Source organism: Gallus gallus, chromosome 34, assembly GCF_016699485.2.
Source record: "Gallus gallus isolate bGalGal1 chromosome 34, bGalGal1.mat.broiler.GRCg7b, whole genome shotgun sequence".
NCBI classification, from domain to species: Eukaryota; Metazoa; Chordata; class Aves; order Galliformes; family Phasianidae; genus Gallus; species Gallus gallus.
Genome location: NC_052565.1, coordinates 116,536 through 134,651, shown reverse-complemented (window position 1 = coordinate 134,651; position 18,116 = coordinate 116,536). Strand labels below are relative to the sequence as shown.

Here is an 18,116-nt window from a genome sequence, read left to right as displayed (position 1 = left end):
GCACAGCCATGTGGGGGCCACGTGGGTGCTCCCTGACATCACTTAAACCCTCCCCGTCTGCTGCTGACCACATGCGCTCCCGGGAGAAGAAAGGAGGAGGATGAGGTGGAAGAAGAGGAGGGGATGACAGCACCCTGCCCCCCCCCGGCGCCCATTGGGACACACTGGTGGCAAAGCAGCCCAAATCATCGTCGTCTTCGTCCTCTTGCGTCGCCGTCGCTTTCGGGTCTTCTTCCTGGCTGCAATCTGCCTGCTGCGGCAGCAGAGAGCCGGCGGCCCCCCCGGCGCACGACACCGCCAGCCCCTCCCATGGGGATGAAGGGACCGCAGAGGGGTGTAGCATCCGGACCCTCCCCCCCCATCACCACTACTTGCCCCGTGGACGGACATACGGATGGACGGATGGAAGCACCGACAGCGCCGTTCGTTGCATGGATGATTAAAGGACTGTGGGGATGGGGGGGGGGGGGTCCGGGGGTGTGTCAGGGTGCGACCCCGGGTGTGGCAGTGCTGTAATCCCCCCCCCTCAAGCCCCCCCAGAAGAAGGAAGGGGAAATTGCATTGCCAGGTTAGGGTTATCCCTGTGCTCAGATTCAAGCTTGGGGTTGAGGGAGGGGGGGCATCCTGCCTCTCTGTGCCCCCCATTGCTCTGCCCTCATCCTGTCCCTCTGCCCCATTTGTGCCCCCCCCCCCCCCCCCCCCCAGCCCCTAAGGGGGGTGATCTGAGGTGTCTTTCCCCTTCCCTCAACCTCATGTTTTAATAACACTCCCACAAAAAACCCTTCTTAGTGTTGGCATTCCTGCTCCTTACCCCCCCATAGGGTAACAGGACCCCCCCATAGGGTAACAAGGGCACCCCTATAGGGACACAGGACCCCCCCTCTAGGAAATACAGGACCCCAGAAAGGGGAAGGACAACTCCTGGGACCCCCCTCCCCCCCCCCCACATCAGCCAACAGCTGCGTAAAAAGATTCCATATATTTCACATGTACAAAAAGTCTCAGGGATGGGGATGAGGTGGGGGTGGGGCAAAAATAAAAACGGGGGGGGGGGGGGCACCACTCTGTTCCCCCCCCCAGCCCCGCTCTGGCTTTGGTCCCTTTTTGGTCTTTTTGGCAATTAGTGTTCACATCAGTGGTCAAAGTGATGAGCACAGGGGGTCACCTCCCCCCCCCCCCCCCCCCCAAAAGGGTCCCATCTCAGCTCGGTGCTCTGGGCACCATCCCCCCCCCCCCCCTCAACCGCCCCCAGCAGTGGGATTTGGCCACTGCCATTGAGGGAGGGAGGGAAGGGGGGGAGGTGGGCTGAGCCCCCAGGACCCTCCAGTGGGTCCTGAGGGGGTCGTGGCGAGGTGGGGGGGGGGGCTCTTCGCTGTGACCCCCTCCCAGGGGTGCTGCCTTCTGACCCACAGCTGCTACAGATGGATCCGATGCCTCCAGGCTGTGGGGGGGGGGGGCAGAGCATCAGGGTGGCCATGGGGCAGCCCCGGTGTCCTTGGGGGGGGGGGGGGGGGCACTGCCTGCAGTGGGGCTGTCCCATGGGGCAGTGGGATCCAATGCTGCACTGGGATGGGATCCCACCCCAGGAGCCAACATTGCACCCCCACCCCACAGCAGGAGGGTGTGTGGGGAGGGGTGACCTGGGAAGGGGGGGGGCTATGAAGGTCTGGGGGGGGGGGGGTGTGCATGAAGGACATGGGGGGGAAAAGGGCGAGACCTGGAGGACCTGGAGGGGCCACAAAGGACCCAGGGTGTGCATGCAGGACCTAAAGGGGGGGGGGGGAGGGGGGTCATGAAGGACTCAGTGTGTTTATGCAGGACTTGGAGGAGGGGGCATGAGAGACCTGGGGGTGCCATGAAGGTCCCCGAGTGTACATGCAGGACCTCGGATGTGCGTGCAGGACCCAGAGGGACTGTACAGGACCTGGGGAGGGGGGCACGAAGGACCCAGTGTGTGCATATAGGACCTGGGGGGGGGGGGGGGGGGGGATAATAAAGGACTTATAGGGGCCAGGAAGGACCCAGGGTGTGCATGCAGGACCTTGGGGGGGGAAGCAGGACCTGGCAGTGCCATGCAGGACCTGGGGGGGCCACGGAGGGCCCGGGGGGGCCACGCCTGCCCTACCTGTGGCTATGAGCCGCTCTCCTCGTGGTGCGCGGGCTCACAGAAGAAGCGTGAGCCCCTCTTGGCCGTGCGCAGCCGTGAAGGGGACGCTCTTCAGCGCTATGGGGTCGGGGTTGTGGGGGGCACAGAGAGGCCGTCAGCCCCCTGGTTATGGAGTGGGGGGGTCGGGGGGGGGGGGGCTGTGGGGGGGGGCCGTACCGGTGATGATGTCCTCAATGGTGCCGTCCTTGCCCTCATACACAGGGCGGTGCTCCTTGGCTTGGCGCCGGCGCAGCTCTGCGATCAGCTCCTGCTGCTGCCATTTGTTGCGCTGCAATGGGGGGGGGGGGGGGGGGGTGAGGGGTCTGGTTGTGCAGCCCCCCAACAAACCCTGCCCCCCCCCCCAGGGCCATCCCTGCAAGACCTTCTCCTGCTTTTTGGCCTCCTGTGCCAGCAGCTTCTCCCGCATCACCTCCTCCTGCTTTTTCCTCGTCTCATTCTCCTGCTCTGCATCCTGTAATGGGGTGGGGGGGGGGAAGGGGGTCAGGAGGCAGCCCACAACCCACCCCCCTCCCCCCGCCCCCCCAGACCCCTTCCCCCCCCCACTCACTTTGTAAGAGTGGATGAAACGGGCGAACACCGGAAGAAGACGGAGGGGGGGGTGGTCTTGGGGCTCTCCCCGAAGTATCGCACCACTGCGTTGTAGGCATCCTGCAATGGGGGGGGGGGGGGGGGGGGGTCAGCAGGGGGTGCACGAGGGGCGTGCAAAGCTGTGTGCATGGCTAAGTATACATGACCGGATCTGCACGAGGGCCTTGTGGAGCAAGGCGTGCATCGCAAGACAACGCGTGCAGAGGATGCAAAGCAAAGTGCTCGGGAAGCATTGAATGCAATGCATGAGGAGGATGCAAAGTATTGTGCTCAGGAAGTGTGCAAAGCAATGCATGCAGAGGATGCAAAGCAAGGTTTGTGACAAGGCACTCACAAGGGAGGTGCAAAGCAATGCATACAGAAGAAATGTGCAAAGCAAGAAGTGCACGGGCAGCTTGCAGAGCAAAGCACACAAGTCCAGAGCCATGCAGAGCAGAGGGGGCTCAAGAAGCGCACAGTGCAAGGCATGCAATGCACAAAGGCCATGCAAAGCAAGCAACGCACAAACTGCAACGCAAAGCAAAGCACGAGGGGCATGCGGAGCTCAAGAAGCGTGCAAAGCAATGCGTGATGCTGCAAAGCATGCAGGCATGAAGGACCTGGAGGGGCCAGGAAGGACCCACGGCGTGCAGGCAGGGCCTGACGGGGAGGGGGGCCGTGCAGGACCTGCAAGACAAGGCGTGCAAGTGCCCAGGCGTGCAAAGCAAAGCATGCAGAAGGAAGACACAAAGCAAGCAAGCAGCGTGCTGGGGCGCTTGCAAAGCAAAGCGAAAAGCAAAGCAAAGCAATGCAGAGCAAAGCAATGCAATGCAGAGCAAGCAGAGCAAAGCAATGCAATGCAAGGCAAAGCAAAGCAGAGCAAAGCACAGCAAAGCAATGCAAAGCAAAGCAATGCAGAGCAATGCAATGCAATGCAAAGCAAAGCAATGCAAAGCAATGCAGAGCAAAGCAATGCAAAGCAATACAGAGCAAAGCAATGCAAAGCAATACAGAGCAAAGCAATGCAAAGCAATGCAGAGCAATGCAGAGCAAAGCCACGCTTGCTGAGGTTTGCAGAGCAGCGTGCACGCAAGGAGCACGCAGGGGTTGCACGGCCCCCACCTCGGCGGTGCGTGCGTCCTTCTGCAGCCTCTCCAGCTTGCTCTCACTGCCCGCCAGGGAAGGAGCGCAGGACGCTGCTGTCGTGCAAACCGCACTCGCGCCGCAGCAGCTCCATGCCCCGCGTCAGCTCCTTCACGTCCAGCAGAACGTTCTCCAGGGACACTGCAGGGATTGGGGTTGGGGGGGGCGCTCAGGGCGTCCCCGAGGCGTGGGGGGGGGGGTGCTGGGGGGGTTGGGGGGTTTGGGGGGTTTCGGACCTGCTGCTGCTTTCTCGACGAAGTGCAGCTCCTGCCAGAAGGTGGCCAGCTCGGGGTATTTCTCCCGCACCGTCAGAGCAATGAAATGCAGCAGCGTCAGCTTTCGGTCGGTGGATTTGGTGTCCAGGAGCTGCAGGGAGGGGGAAAAGGGGGGGGGGGGGGGTTGGGACCACCAGGACCCCCCTCCTCACCCCCCCCATGAGGTCCCAGCACCCCCTCCCCAGGACACCTCTGGGAAGTCCCCCCCTGAACCCTCAAAGGTCGTCCCACTGACCCCCCCCTGCACCCCAGGACCACCCCCAAGGAAGTCCCCGGGAGTCCCCACCCCATTACCCCCCAAGTGCTCCCCCAATGACCCCCAGGGGTGCCCCCCCCGCCCCCCAGGACCCCCCTCAGGACCACGAAGCTCCACCCAGGACACCCACCCAGATCTTCCCCGTGGACCCCCCCAGGATGTCTCAGTGACCCCCACCAGGACCCCCCCCCATCACTGCCCCCCCCAGCACCGCTCACCAGGTCCAGGCTCTGCAGTTTGAAGCCATACACTGCGCCCCGTTTGCTGCTGTTCATGTAATTCCCCAAGGCCAGAATGATCTGTGCAGGGGAGGGGGGGGTGCCAGGATGGTGGGGGGGGGGTCAGGAGGCACTCAGACCCCCCCCCCATCACCGACCCCCCCCCATGCACACCTCCAGCATCTGCTTCAGCTTCTGGGATGACTTCACGGAGGCGGAGGCGGCGATGATGGCATTGAGTTTGCTGCACGGGGACAGCGGGGGGGGGGGGGGTCAGTGGGGCAGCGCCCCCCAACAGTGCCCCCCCTGCACCCCCCCAGGTCCGTGTCTGCAGAGCTGCCGTGCACAAAGAGCTTGCAGAGCAAAGCATGCAGCAGGGGTGTGCACAGCGAGCGTGCAAAGCAATGCGTGAGGATGCAAAGCAAGGCATGCACGCAAAGCCATGCATGATGACAATGCGAAGCAACGCATGATGATGAAAAGCAAGGCATGCAAAACAGTGCATGAGGAGGATGCAGAGCAAAGCATGCACACAAAGCAAGGCATGATGACAATGTGAAGCAAGGCATGCACACAAAGCAATGCATGAGGATGATGCACAGCAAGGCATGCAAAGCAACACATGAGGACGATGCAAAGCCAGGCATGCAAAGCAATGCATGAGGGGCATGCAAAGCCAGGCATGTACACAAAGCAAGGTGTGAGGATGACGTGAAGTGAGGCATGCAAAGCAAGGCGTGATGACAATGCATGAGGACAAAGCAAAGCAAGGCATGCACACACAGCCAGTCATGCACACAAAGCAAGGTGTGAGGACGATGTGGAGAGGACAATGTGGAGCAAGGCATGCAAAGCAATGCATGAGGACAATGCAAAGCCAGGCATGCATGCAAAGCAAGGTGTGAGGACAATGTGAAGCAAGGCATGCAAAGCAAGGCAGGATGACAGTGCATGGGGACGACGCAAAGCAAGGCATGCACGCAAAGCAAGGTGTGAGGACGATGTGAAGCAAGGCATGCAAAGCAAGGCATGAGGACAATGCAAAGCAAGGCATGAGGACAATGCAAAGCAAGGCGTGAGGACAATGCAAAGCAAGGCGTGAGGACAATGCAAAGCAAGGCGTGATGCCAACGCATGAGGCCGATGCAAAGCCATGCAGGCGGAGGCGGCAGAGCAGAGCAGCCGCAGCCCCCGGCGCAGTGCCCGCAGCGCAGCGCGGTCCCCCCCCGGCCCCAATACCGGCGTCAGCATCTGCAGGTTGTCGGCGAAGTTGCCCAGGAAGGCCATGATGGCCATTCGCTGCGGCAGCCGCTCCACTTTGCTGAAGTGCAGCATGAAGCGATCCTCGGCCGACAGCTCCTCCAGCGGTTTGCGCTCCCTCTCGTACTGCCGCAGCGCCTTCACCTCCGCCTCCGTGGGCACGAAGCGCATCAGGCACTCCACGAAGTCCACGGGCAGCGTGGCCAGGTCGAAACTGCAGGGCGGGCAGAGCCACGGTGGGAGCCGGCACGGCGGGGGGGCTGCTGGGCAGTGCTGAACCACCGTGCAGCTCTGAGCCCAATGTGCACCGCTGAACCGCCGTGCAGTGCTGAGAGTGCAATGCTGAGTGCAACGCTGACCCACCGTGCAGTGCTGAATGCAATGCTGAGTGCAATGCTGACCCACCGTGCAGTGCTGAATGCAATGCTGAGTGCAATGCGGAGCCCACTGTGCAACGCTGACCCACTGTGCAATGCTGAATGCAGTGCTGAATGCAATGCTGAGCCCGCTTTGCAATGCTGACCCACTGTGCAGCTCTGAGCCTACTTTGCAGTGCTGACCCACCGTGCAATGCTGACCCACTGCGCAGTGCTGAGCCCACTGCATTGGCAGCCAACCCCGCTGTGCACGAACCCCACGTGCACCACCCAACCACCACTGTTCTACAAATCAACCCACTGCCCTCCAGCTGAGCCCCCTGTACCGTCTGACCCCACTGCACCCCTCCTGGCTCCACTTCACCCCAGCCAACCCCATTAAACCCACACAACCCCCCGGCAACGCAGCACCTCATCCGGCCCTGCTGCACCCCAAAAGCCCCCCAGCCCCACATCCAACCCCATGCCACCCCATCCGGCCCCATTCCCCCCACCCAACCCCCTCCAAACCCCTGCTGACCCCCCGCCCCCCATGGCACCCACGTGTGGATGGCCCTGCAGATCTCCTCGGGGCCGCGGCCGGCCTTGCGCAGGGTGATGGCGAGGTTTTTGGCACGGTTGGCTTCCAGCAGCGTCACTTTGGGCGGCCGCCCTCTGCGTCCCTTTGCTTTTGGGGCACAGCAGATCCAGCGCCGGGCCCTGAGCTTTGGTCTTAAAGAGCTCCTCGAAGCGCTCCAAGTCCAGGTCCTGAGGGAAGGGGGGGGGTTGGGGGGGTTGGGGGGGGCTCAGTGCCGTCAGCATCGCCTCCATCCCATAGCATTGGGGTCCTGCACACCCCCACCCCACAGCCATTGAGGTCCTACACCCACCTCCACCCATAGCCATTGGGGTTTGGGGTCCTGCAACCACCTCCATGCCATAGCATTGGGGTTCTGAACCCACTTCCACCCCACAGCCATTGGGTTTGGGGTCCTGCACACCCTCACCCCACATCCATTGCCATTCTGCACCCACCTCCACCCCACATCTATAGGGTCAGGCATGCAGCACCCATAGGGTTTCTGGCTGCTCAGCATCCCCACCCCACAGCCATTGGGTCTGGGCTCCCAAACCCACCTCCCACACCTATAGGATTATGGGGGGGGTGCTCAGTGCCACCCCCCCCACCCCCACTGCCCACCCCATAGCATTTGGGGCCGGGGTCCCCCCCCACCTGCAGCACCCGCTCATCATCCAGCTCACTGAACACCGTCCCGCTGATCTGATTGGGTTTCAGCGCCGTCCAATTGAAGACCGGCAGCCGGAATTTGGTCTTGATGGGTTTCTTAATCCGGGATGGCTGGGGGGGAAATGGGGGGGGGGAAATGGGGGGGGAAATGGGGGGGGGGACGGGGGGGGGGATGGCTCAGAGCCCCCCAGTATGGGGAGTGGGACACAGCCCCGCTGTCACAGGCCGTGGGAACCCCTCCCTCTCCGTGTCCCTTTGGCCACTCTCCCCCCACCCCCATCCCCATATTGACCCCAAATCCACACTCCCTGCCCCCCCCACCCCACCCCCCCCACACCCCCACCTACCCGACAGCCCCACGGTGAGGGCGATGGATGGTGAAGCCCCCGGCAGTGGGGGGGCAGCGGGGGGGCACTTCCCTGCAATGGGACAACAGAGATGGCACCGGCCCCATTTGGGGGGTCCTCATCCCCATTTGGGGGTCCTCATCCCCATGTGGGGGTCCCATTCCCCCCCCCCCCCCCCCATTCCAGCCCCTCACCTGGCAGTGGGGGGCGCGGGGGGCGGCAATGGGGGCGGAGGGGGCGGGCGGCGGGGGGGGGCGCAGCTTCAGGTTGTGTTAACGTGGGAACCCTCAGGGGGTCCTCCAGGGTGGGGGGCTCCGTGGGGGGCGGGGGGGGCTCCGTGCCGGGGGGGGGGGGCTCCGAGCCGTAACGGCGGCGGAACGCTTCGTCCTTCTCCTTGATCATACCGCCGCAGGGTGTGCACCTGATGGCTGGTGTGCTCGTAGGTCTCCTTTTGGGGGGGGGCGGGTAGCTGTCATCCATGGGGGGTTTGGGGGGGGCGTTTGGGACCCCTCCCTGCGCCCCCAGCCCCATTTCCCCCCTACCTTCACCAGCTGCAGTTCCTTCTCGCGCTGCAGCAGCTGCTTCTCCAGCTCCGCCACGCGCATCACACTCTCGTTCTCCATGTCCAGCAGCTTCTCTGTCAGCTGGGGGGGGGGGGGGGGACAGAGCCGTGACCCCCCCATTGCCCCCCCCAACCCCCCCCCTTGCCCCACCAGCCCCCTCATTGCCCGCCACGCTCCCCCCATTGCCCCCCATTTGCCCCCCCAACTCCTCCAGTGGCCTCCAACCCCCCCATTCCCCCTCTAACCTCCCCCCCATTTGCCCCCCCCCCATCCCCCATTCCCCCTCCAACCCCCTCCCATTGCCCCACCATCCCCCCCATATCCCCCCCCCACCCCCCATTCCCCTTCCTTCCCCCCTCCCCCCCCATAGGTGCCCCCCCCCCATGCACTCACATGGGAAAGCTGCTCCTCCAACTCCTCCACCTTCTCCAGGGCCACAGTTTTGGTCTCCGCGTCCTCCAGGAGCCCCCCCACATCAAACACGTTATCCAGGTAAGCCTGGATCTGCACCTGCAGCTTCTCGCTCTCCGTGTGCCTCGACTTCTGCAGAGGGGGACACGTCGGGATCGGGATGGGGGGGGGTCAGCAATGGGGCTATGGGGGACCCCCCACCAATTACCTGCAGGAAGTCCTCCAGCCCCAGTTTGGTGAATTCGTACTGCAGATGGACACGGAAATTCATATCCTCCACCGAATGCACCACGATGTTGATGAACTGCATGCAGGCCACCTGCAAAAGGGGGGGGGAAAGGGGGTCGGTATCAGTAGGACCCCCCCCCCATCTCCCATCCCCCCCCCATCCCAGCCCTGCGGTCGCACCATGAAGTCGATGCTGCTGTCCTCATTGCGGAAATAGTCCATGAGGCGCTCGAAGCGGTGCTTCTCCTTACAGACCTATAAGGGGGGGGGCAGTATGGCCATGGTGCCCCCCCAACCCCAAAACCCCGGACCCTCAGACACAGCCCGGCCCTGCAGCCCCCCCCCCCCCCCAGCTCCTCCGCCCCCCCCCCCCCAGGCTCACCCATTGCATTTGGTTGTGGTGCCCCCCCCTCCCTGATGCCCCCCCCCCCCCCCCCCCCCCCGCCCCCCTCCTCACCTCCTTGAAGTTATCGAACGCCGCCAGGATGATTTCGTGCCCCCCCCTCACGAGGCACACGGCTGCCAGCAGCTCCAACACCAACGCCTTCGTCCTGGGCACAGCGCAGCACCCAAACCCCCATATGGCACCCAACCCCCCCATATGGCACCCAACCCCCCCATATGGCACCCAACCCCCCCCAAATTGCACCCAACCCCCCCATATGGCACCCAACCCCCCCCATATGGCACCCAACCCCCCCCAGATTGCACCCCAGCCCCCCCCCATGGCGACCCAACCCCCCCACGTAACACCTCAACCCCCCACACAGCACCCCAACCCCCCCCCTTGGGCAACACAGCCCCCAGTGTGACACCCCAACCCCTCCACACTGCACCCACCCTCCCCCACGTGACACCCCAACCCACCCCACATGGCACACAACCCCCCCATGGCACCCAACCCTCCCCCATGGCACCCCAACCCCCCATGTGACACCCTACACCCCCATGTGGAACCCCAAATCCCACCCCCATGGCACCCCAACCCCTCACCCTCATGGCCCCCCCCATATCTCACTCTCATGGTACCCAACACCTAACCCCTATGGCACCTCGATCTCTTACCCCCACGGTACCCCAAATCCTATCTGTGAAGCACCCCAATTCCTTCCCACAAGACACCCCAAATCTCATCCTCATGGTACCCCAAATCCCACCCGTATCGCACCCCAACCCCCACCATGTGGGACCCCAAATCCCACCCATATGGAACCCAACCCCTCACCATGTGGGACCCCAAATCCCACCCATATGGCACCCCAACCCTCACCATGTGGGACCCCAAATCCCACCCATATGGAACCCAACCCCCACCATGTGGGACCCCAAATCCCCCCCCCACCTGGGGTTCTTGTTGTTGAGGCTCAGGGCGATCTCATTGACAGCATGGGGGTGGGACATCACCAGGTTGAAGCCGTACTGTGGGGGGGGCACAGCAGAGGTGGCACAGTGGGTGACAACGCCATGGGGTGCCATAACGGCACTGTGGTGGTGGCAGCGACAGAGGGGCAGCCCCATAACCAGCATGGTGACGGGGACACAACGGGGTCCCCACAGCCAACACAGTGCCCTCCCTGCACCTCATATGGTGGCAGTGACACCGTGATGTCCCCATACCCAGCATGGAGGTGGTGACACAGGGATGCTCTGATACTCAGCACAGTGACAGTGACACAGCTGTGTCCCCACAGCCAACACAGTGCCATCCCTATACCCACTATGGTGGCAGTGACACAGCGATGTCCCCATACCCAGAGCAGGGATGGTGACACAGTGCCATCCCCACACCTCCCATGGTGGCAGTGACACAGCTGTGTCCCCATACCCAACACAGTGACAATGGCACCGTGCTGTCCCCACGCCTGCTATGGTGACAGTGACACTGTGCTGTCCCCATACCCACCCCATAGCAGTGGTGACACAGTGGTGTCCCCATACCCAACACAGCAATGGTGACACAGTGCCATCCCCACACCTCATATGGTGACAGTGACACAACGATGTCCCCATACCCAACGCAGTGACAATGGCACCGTGCTGTCCCCACGCCTGCTATGGTGGCAATGGCACAGTAATGTCCCCATACCCAACACAGTGGCAGTGACACAGTGATGTCCCCATACCCAGAGCAGGGATGGTGACACAGTGCCATCCCCACACCTCATATGGTGGCAGTGTCACCGTGCTGCCCCCCCACGCGGCGCAGTGACAGTGCCAGCTCCGTCCCCACCTGGTAGTTCATGATGGCTCTGAGGCACATCACGCACAGATGCACGTCGTCCTTCCTGCTCACCATGCGGGCGTTCTTCAGCGCGCGGCGGTTCGGCAGCGTCCCGGCGCTGTGGGGCACACGGTGGGGAGGGGGGGGGCGGTTGTGGGGGCGATTCCGGCCCACCGCTATGGGGATGGGGGGAATGTGGGGCGGGGGGGGAAGAGAGGCAGAGCAGCAGCAGAGGGGGAACTCACCGGTGAGCGGCGCACAGACAGACAGAGAGCGGAGAGGCGGCAGCGCAGCACTGCGGGCAGAGAGCGGCGTCAGCGGCACAGAGAGGGGGCACAGAATGGCACAGCACAGCACAGCACAGCACAGCACAGCGTGGGATGGGATGGGATGGGATGGGATGGCACAGCACAGCACGGCACGGCATGGCATGGCATGGGATGGCACAGCACAGCACGGCACAGCATGGGATGGGATGGGATGGGATGGGATGGGATGGCACAGCACAGCACGGCACAGCACAGCATGGGATGGGATGGGATGGGATGGGATGGGATGGGATGGCACAGCACAGCACGGCACGGCATGGCATGGCATGGGATGGGATGGCACAGCACAGCACAGCGCAGCACGGCATGGGATGGGATGGGATGGGATGGGATGGGATGGGATGGGATGGGATGGCACAGCACGGCACGGCACAGCATGGCAGGGATCAGCAGGGCACGGCAGGGCGTGGGATGGCACAGCAGGGCACGGGATAGCATGGGATGGCATGGGACGGCACAGCAGGGCATGGAATGGCATAGCAGGGCACGGCAGGGCACAGCATGTCATGGACTGGCACAGCATGGCATGGAATGGCATGGGATGGCATGGAATGGCATGGAATAGCACAGCAGGGCATGGAAAGCCATAGCAGGGCATGGAATGGCATGGAATAGCACAGCATGACACAGCACGGCATGGAATGGCACAGCATGGCACGGAATGGCATGGAATGGCATGGAATGGCATGGGATGGCATGGCAGGGCACACATGGGACGCATGGCACAGAATGACACAGGTTGGCACAGGTTGGCACACATGGCACACAGCATAGGATGGCAGAGGATGGCACAGGATGACATACAGCACAGGATGGCATACATGGCACACAGCACAGGATGGCACACAGAGTACAGGTTGGCACAGGGTGGCACACATAGCATACAGCACAGGATGGCATACATGGCACACATGGCACCCAGCAGAGGCTGGCAGAGGATGGCAGAGGATGGCACACATGGCACACAGCACAGCACAGCACAGCACACAGCAGAGGACGCCCCCAGCAGCCGCGCACCCTCCCCGCTACGCACCGCAGGGCGCCGTGCCGGGCAGAGCGCGTCCAACTGCTGCCGAATGGGGCCGGGGGGGTCCCGGGGGGGTGCAGATCCTCAATGGATCGGCTCCACGATCGCAGCCTCTCCAGGGCGCCGTCCTCAGCGCCGTCGGGGCCCTCAAAGTCAAACCTGGGGGGCGCGCAGAGGCGGCACACAGCAATATGGGGGGGGCGCAGAGTGTCCCTCCCCCCCCCCCCCCCCCCCCGGGACCCCCAGCGCCCCCACTCACATGACGGCGCACTGCGCGAAGGACAGGTAGTTCACCAGCACGTCCAGCCCCTTGTTGGCATCATTGAGGAACTCACGCACCCATCTATAGGGGGACACGGCGCTCAGGGCGGGGGGCACCCCAAAGTCACCGCCCCAAACCATGACCCCAAACCAGGACGCCAAAACCAGGACCCCAAACCATGACCCCAAAACCAGGACCCCATACCATGACCTCAAAGCTAGGACCCCAAAATAGGACCCCAAAGTCAGGACCCCATTGCCACCACCCCACACCATGACCCCACACCATGACTCCAAAACCAGGACCCCAATGCCACCACCCCAGGATGGGTGGGTATGGGGATGGGGTCGAGGTCTGCATGGGGTGGGTGTGGATATGGGGTGGGTATGGGGTCTGTATAGGGTGGCTGTAGGTATGGGGTGGGTATGGGGACGGGGCGGGTGTGGGAATGGGGTCTGCATGGGGTGGGGATGGGGTCTGCATGGGGTGTGTAGGGTACAGGGTGTGTGCACGGGGTGCCCGTAGGGCCGGGCGCTCTCCGCCCCATAGCGGCGCAGTGGGAGCTGTGGGGTCGCGGCCGCCCATTTCCTGCAGCCCCAAACGACCGCCCCGAACTGCGCTTCCGCTCCGACCCCGGCGCTATTTCGGGACGTGGGAGGGAAGGGCCGATCCCATGGAAGGGCTGCGGGGCCGGAGGGGGAACAGCGGCAATGGGGCGGCCGGAGAGTGCGGGGACGTCCCCAATGCCACCCTGTGCCCACAGCCGTCCCGTCCCTATAGCAGTCCTGTTCCTATAGCCATCCCAGCCCCATAGTGACCCCCATCCCCATAGCCATCCTGTTCCTATAGCCGTCCTGTTCCTATAGCCGTCCTGTCCCCATAGCCACCCTGTCCCCACAGCCATCCTGTCCCTATAGCCGCCCCATCCCCATAGCCACCCTGTCCCTGTAACCACCCCATCCCTATAGCTATTCTGTCCCTATAGCCACCCTGTCCCCATAGTGACCCCATCCCCATAGCCACCCCGTTCCTATAGCCATCCTGTTCCTATAGCCACCCTGTTCCTATAGTGACCCCATCCCCATAGCCACCCCATTCCCATCCCTGTCCCATATGGCCACCCCGACCCCATAACCCCCCCATCCCCATAGCCATCCCTGTCCCATATGGCCACCCCGACCCCATAACCACCCCATCGCCGTGGCTCCACGCGATGCTGTGGGTCGGAGCTGAGCCCCACAGCGCAGGGAGGAGGAGGAGGTGGGGATCCGGCCCAGGGCGGCAGCGCTTCCCATCCGCCCCACATCCGCCCTGGAGCTGCAGCCCACCCTCAGTTCCTGCCCAGCCCCGACTTCCCCTACAGCTGCACCCCCCGAAGCCCCCCGACCCCCGCAGACCCACCCGATGTGGTTGGTCCTCAGGCTGATCTCCAACTCCCGCAGCACTTTGGTGGATTCCTGCACCCTCCTGCGGAACTTCTGCGGGCACAGCGGGGCCTGAGCTGCGGGTCCCCATAGCCCCCATAGACCCCATAGACCCCAGTGACCCCCCATAGTCCCCATAGCCCCCATAGACCCCCACAGACCCCACATAGACCCCACATAGACCCCCCATAGTCCCCATAGACCCCACATAGCCCCTATAGAACCCCCATAGTCCCCATAGCCCCCCATAGCCATCCCATAGACCCCCCATAGCCATCCCATAGATCCCCATAGCCTCCATAAACCCCCATAGCCATCCCATAGCCCCCCATAGCCCCCATAGACCCACCATAGCCCCCATAGCCCCCATCACCCCCATAGCCCCCATAGCCCCCCATAGCCATCCCATAGCCCCCTATAGCCCCCTATAGACCCACCATAGCCCCCATAGACCCCCATAGACCCCACAACGACCCCCACAGCCCCCCCACAGCCCCCCCCAACCCCCCACATCACCCTCCATAGTCCCCCCGTAGCCTCCCATAAATCCCCCATAGACCCCACAGCCCCCTCCAGCCCCCCATAGCTCCCCATAGCCCCCCCATAGACCCTCATAATCCCCCCATAGACCCCACAGCCCCCTCCAGCCCCACCACAGCCCTCCCACAGCCCTCCCACAGCCCCCCAAAGGCCCCCAAAGGCCCCCATAGCCCCCCCAGCCCCCCATAGACCCCCCACATCACCCCCCCAGCCCCCCCCCCACCTTCCGCGTGACGCCGGGGTCCAGGAAGCTCTGCAGCTTTTGGATGTAGGCGTGGGGGGGGCTCTTCACCTGGAAGCGCTCCTGGGGAGGGATGGGGGTGTGGGGGACGTGGGGGGGGACACGGCCATGGGGTGATGAGCCCCCCCAGCCCCCCCCCCATACCCACCTGGTCGCAGATCAGATCCCACTTCTTCTCGTTGTCGTATTGGCGCAGCAGCCGCGCTTTGTCCGGGGGGAGATTCATGGAGCTCTGGGGACAGGGGGGGACATGGGGGGACAGGGGGGGTCATGGGGGGGTCATGGGGGGACAGGGGGGGGTCATGGGGGGACATGGGGGGGGACATGGGGACACCCCACACAAAGCCCCACACGGCACCGCAGCACCCGGCAATGCCACAGAGAGGGCATCTGTCCCCATGGCACAACCAGGGTCCCCAATGGGGACAGCCATCCCCGTAGCGCAGCCCCACACCCCAATGGGGACACCCAACCCCATAGCACAGCTCGGGACCCCAATGGGGACAACCCATCCCATACAGCACAGCTGATGTTCCCAATGGGGACACCCATCCCCATAGTGCAGCCCCAATGGGGGAATCCATCCCCACGGCACAGCCCCATACCCCAAAGGGAACCCCAAGTGTGAGCCATGGGGGACAGCGGGTGCGGGATGGGGTGACACCAACTGTGGGGACAGAGCAGGAGAAGTGGGGCGACCCATTGGAAACTGGGGGGGGTCACCTCCATTGGGGAGATGGCATCCTATAGGGAGATCCCACTCTACTGGGGGATGTCACCCTATGGGGGGATGCCACCTCTATTGGGGGATGTGACCCCAATGGGGGATGTCACCCTATGGGGGGGTGTCACCTCCATCAGACGGCACCCTATTGAGTGACGCCACCTCCGCTGGCTGATGCCATCCCATCCTATGGGAGAATCCCCCTCTATTGGGGGATGTCACCCCAACAGGCGATGCCACCCCATAGGGGATGTCATCCTATTGAGTGACACCACCTCCACTGGGGGATGTGACCCCAATGGGGGGGTGTCACCCTACTGGGGGGGGCGTCACCTCCATTGGGGGATGTCAACCACATCGGGTGACGCCACCCCCACCACGGGACGTCACCCTATGGGGGGGGATCCCATCCTATTGGGGGACGTCACCCTATGGGGGGATCCCATCCTATTGGGGGATGTCACCCTATGGGGGGATCCCATCCTATTGGGGGACGTCACCCTATGGGGGGATCCCATCCTATTGGGGGATGTGACCCTATGGGGGGGTCGGCCACCAGCCAGCAGTCCGCCCATGGGGCGCAGCTCCATCCCCACAGCAGGGAGGGGCCGCAGCTCCACCCGCAGCCCCACGGCGCTAAAATTATCCCCAGAGCTGCAGGAAGGCGGGACAGAGCCGGGGGGGGGGCGGGGGGGGCATAGGGCCGTGGTGGGGGGGTTATGGGGCGGGGACGGCGGTGGGGGTGGCACCGCCCCCAGCCGTGCCGTGCGCCGGACGGGATGGGGACAGTGGAGGGGGGGGGACCGGGATAGTGCCCCCCCCCCTCCCGAACCGTCCCCCCCCGCGGCACCGCTGGGAGCGCAGCCCGACGGGTCCCCTCCCGACCCCATCCCCCGCTCCCTACGGGTGGCGGCAGCTCCGGGGGGGGCGGCGGGGGGGGCTTTGAAGCCGCAGCTCCGTTTCCTGCCTTTGTAGGGCCGGCGGGGCCGCTCCCGGCCGGGACGTTTCCTTTGCCCCCCCACCCCAATAAGGACCCCCCCCCCCAAATACACGCAGCAAAGGGATGGGGATGGGGGGGCGCGGGGGGGGCGGACGGAGCGCTGGGGGGGCGCCGCGATGTGGGGATGGGGAGATGGGGGCGCGGGTCGGGATGGGGACAGCGGGGACGTAAAGATGCGGGGATGGGGACGTGAGGAGGGGGGGACACGGAGGGGGGGGGGGGGTCCGGTCCCCGGTGTTGGGGTTGGGGATACGCGCCCCCCCCCCCCCCCATCCCGTCCCGACCCACGGGGCCGCGCGCGGCATTTCCTGCCCAGCGCCGCTTCCGCTCAATGCGGGACGGACGGGTCGGGATTTGGGGACGCGGGGACACAACGGGGGGGGGGCGCGGGGTGGGGGGCGGTCGGGAGCGGTGCCCCCGGAGCCGCCCCTCTGCGGACAAAGCGCTGTGAGCGCCGTCCCCGCAGCCCAAAAGCTGCGACCCCCCGCAGTCAGCGCCGCCGCGGGGACCCCAAAGCCGCGCGGGGACACCGAGGGGACCCCGAATGCGGGGCGACTCCGAACACAGCGGACGTTCCCGGAGTTCCCCGACGGCGGCACCGTCCGCGCTCGGGGTGGTGGGAGTTTGGGGGGGGGGGGGGGGGGGGGGGGGTTCCGCCCCGGCGCCCCCAGGAGAGGGCGGCACCGCGGGGGCGTCCCGGGAGCGCGCGTGGGGGCGGCGGGAGCGCGCAGCGGGGATCGGCGCGGGGCAACCGGGAGCCGTCGGGGCGGAAGGAGGGGGAGCGGGGGTGGGGTCCGGGGTGGGGGGGGGGGGGTGGCGGTTGAGGGGGGGGTCGGGGGTGGGGGGGGTCTCACCAGCACCATGGCGAAGCGCTCCTCCAGCTCGCACGGCTCCGGCATCGGCATCTTCCCGGCGCTCAGCCCCCCGCCCACCCCCGGGGCTCCCCCCGTTCCCGGGCCCCGGGGCAGCGCTTCCCCGTCCGCGCTCTCCACGTTCCCCATCCCCGGGCCCAGCAGCGGGGGGCGGTGGGGAGGCTCAGCCCGCTCCGCCCGCCCCGCCCCGCCCCGCCCGTCGGGGCCGCCCCGTCCGTTCCGTCGCCGTCCGCCACGAGGGGGCGCAGCACCGCGACGGCCGCCACGCTCGGCGCGACGCCGATTGGTCCGCCCGAAGGTTGACGGCGGCCAATCGGCACCGCGGCTCCGGAAGGGCTCTGACCAACGGTAGCGATCGGGCGCGGCCGCTCGCCAATAGGCCGCCGAAGCGTCTCCCTTATCCCCGCCCCGCGCGGAGCACGCGAGCCAATGAGAC

General features: G+C 64.8%; 2 protein-coding genes across 2 annotated transcripts in view; both read right to left on the bottom strand.

Annotated features, from left to right (window-relative positions):
- Nucleotides 1–343, bottom strand: part of LOC121108098 (formin-like protein 3) — an 8,451-nt gene extending 8,108 nt beyond the window's left edge. The window contains 1 exon segment of the mRNA XM_040654934.1: nt 69–343. Within this exon segment, the coding sequence (XP_040510868.1) occupies nt 69–343 (275 nt within the window).
- A 904-nt stretch (nt 344–1,247) lies between these two features.
- On the bottom strand, nt 1,248–17,845 carry LOC107049717 (formin-like protein 3). The gene is given in 33 exon segments (XM_040654933.2): nt 1,248–1,441; nt 2,126–2,197; nt 2,199–2,224; nt 2,324–2,435; nt 2,529–2,618; nt 2,715–2,749; nt 2,752–2,815; nt 3,857–3,913; nt 3,915–4,018; nt 4,114–4,243; nt 4,627–4,707; nt 4,801–4,870; nt 5,858–6,100; nt 6,807–6,907; nt 6,909–7,010; nt 7,477–7,602; nt 7,839–7,910; nt 8,033–8,098; nt 8,190–8,240; nt 8,242–8,286; nt 8,381–8,482; nt 8,795–8,944; nt 9,021–9,131; nt 9,221–9,295; nt 9,498–9,591; nt 10,383–10,459; nt 11,271–11,379; nt 12,624–12,776; nt 12,877–12,960; nt 14,281–14,357; nt 15,067–15,147; nt 15,233–15,316; nt 17,663–17,845. Coding segments are annotated over 32 exon segments (2,985 nt in total). The 5' UTR covers nt 17,810–17,845; the 3' UTR covers nt 1,248–1,441; nt 2,126–2,131.
- Nucleotides 17,846–18,116: the final 271 nt, after the last annotated feature.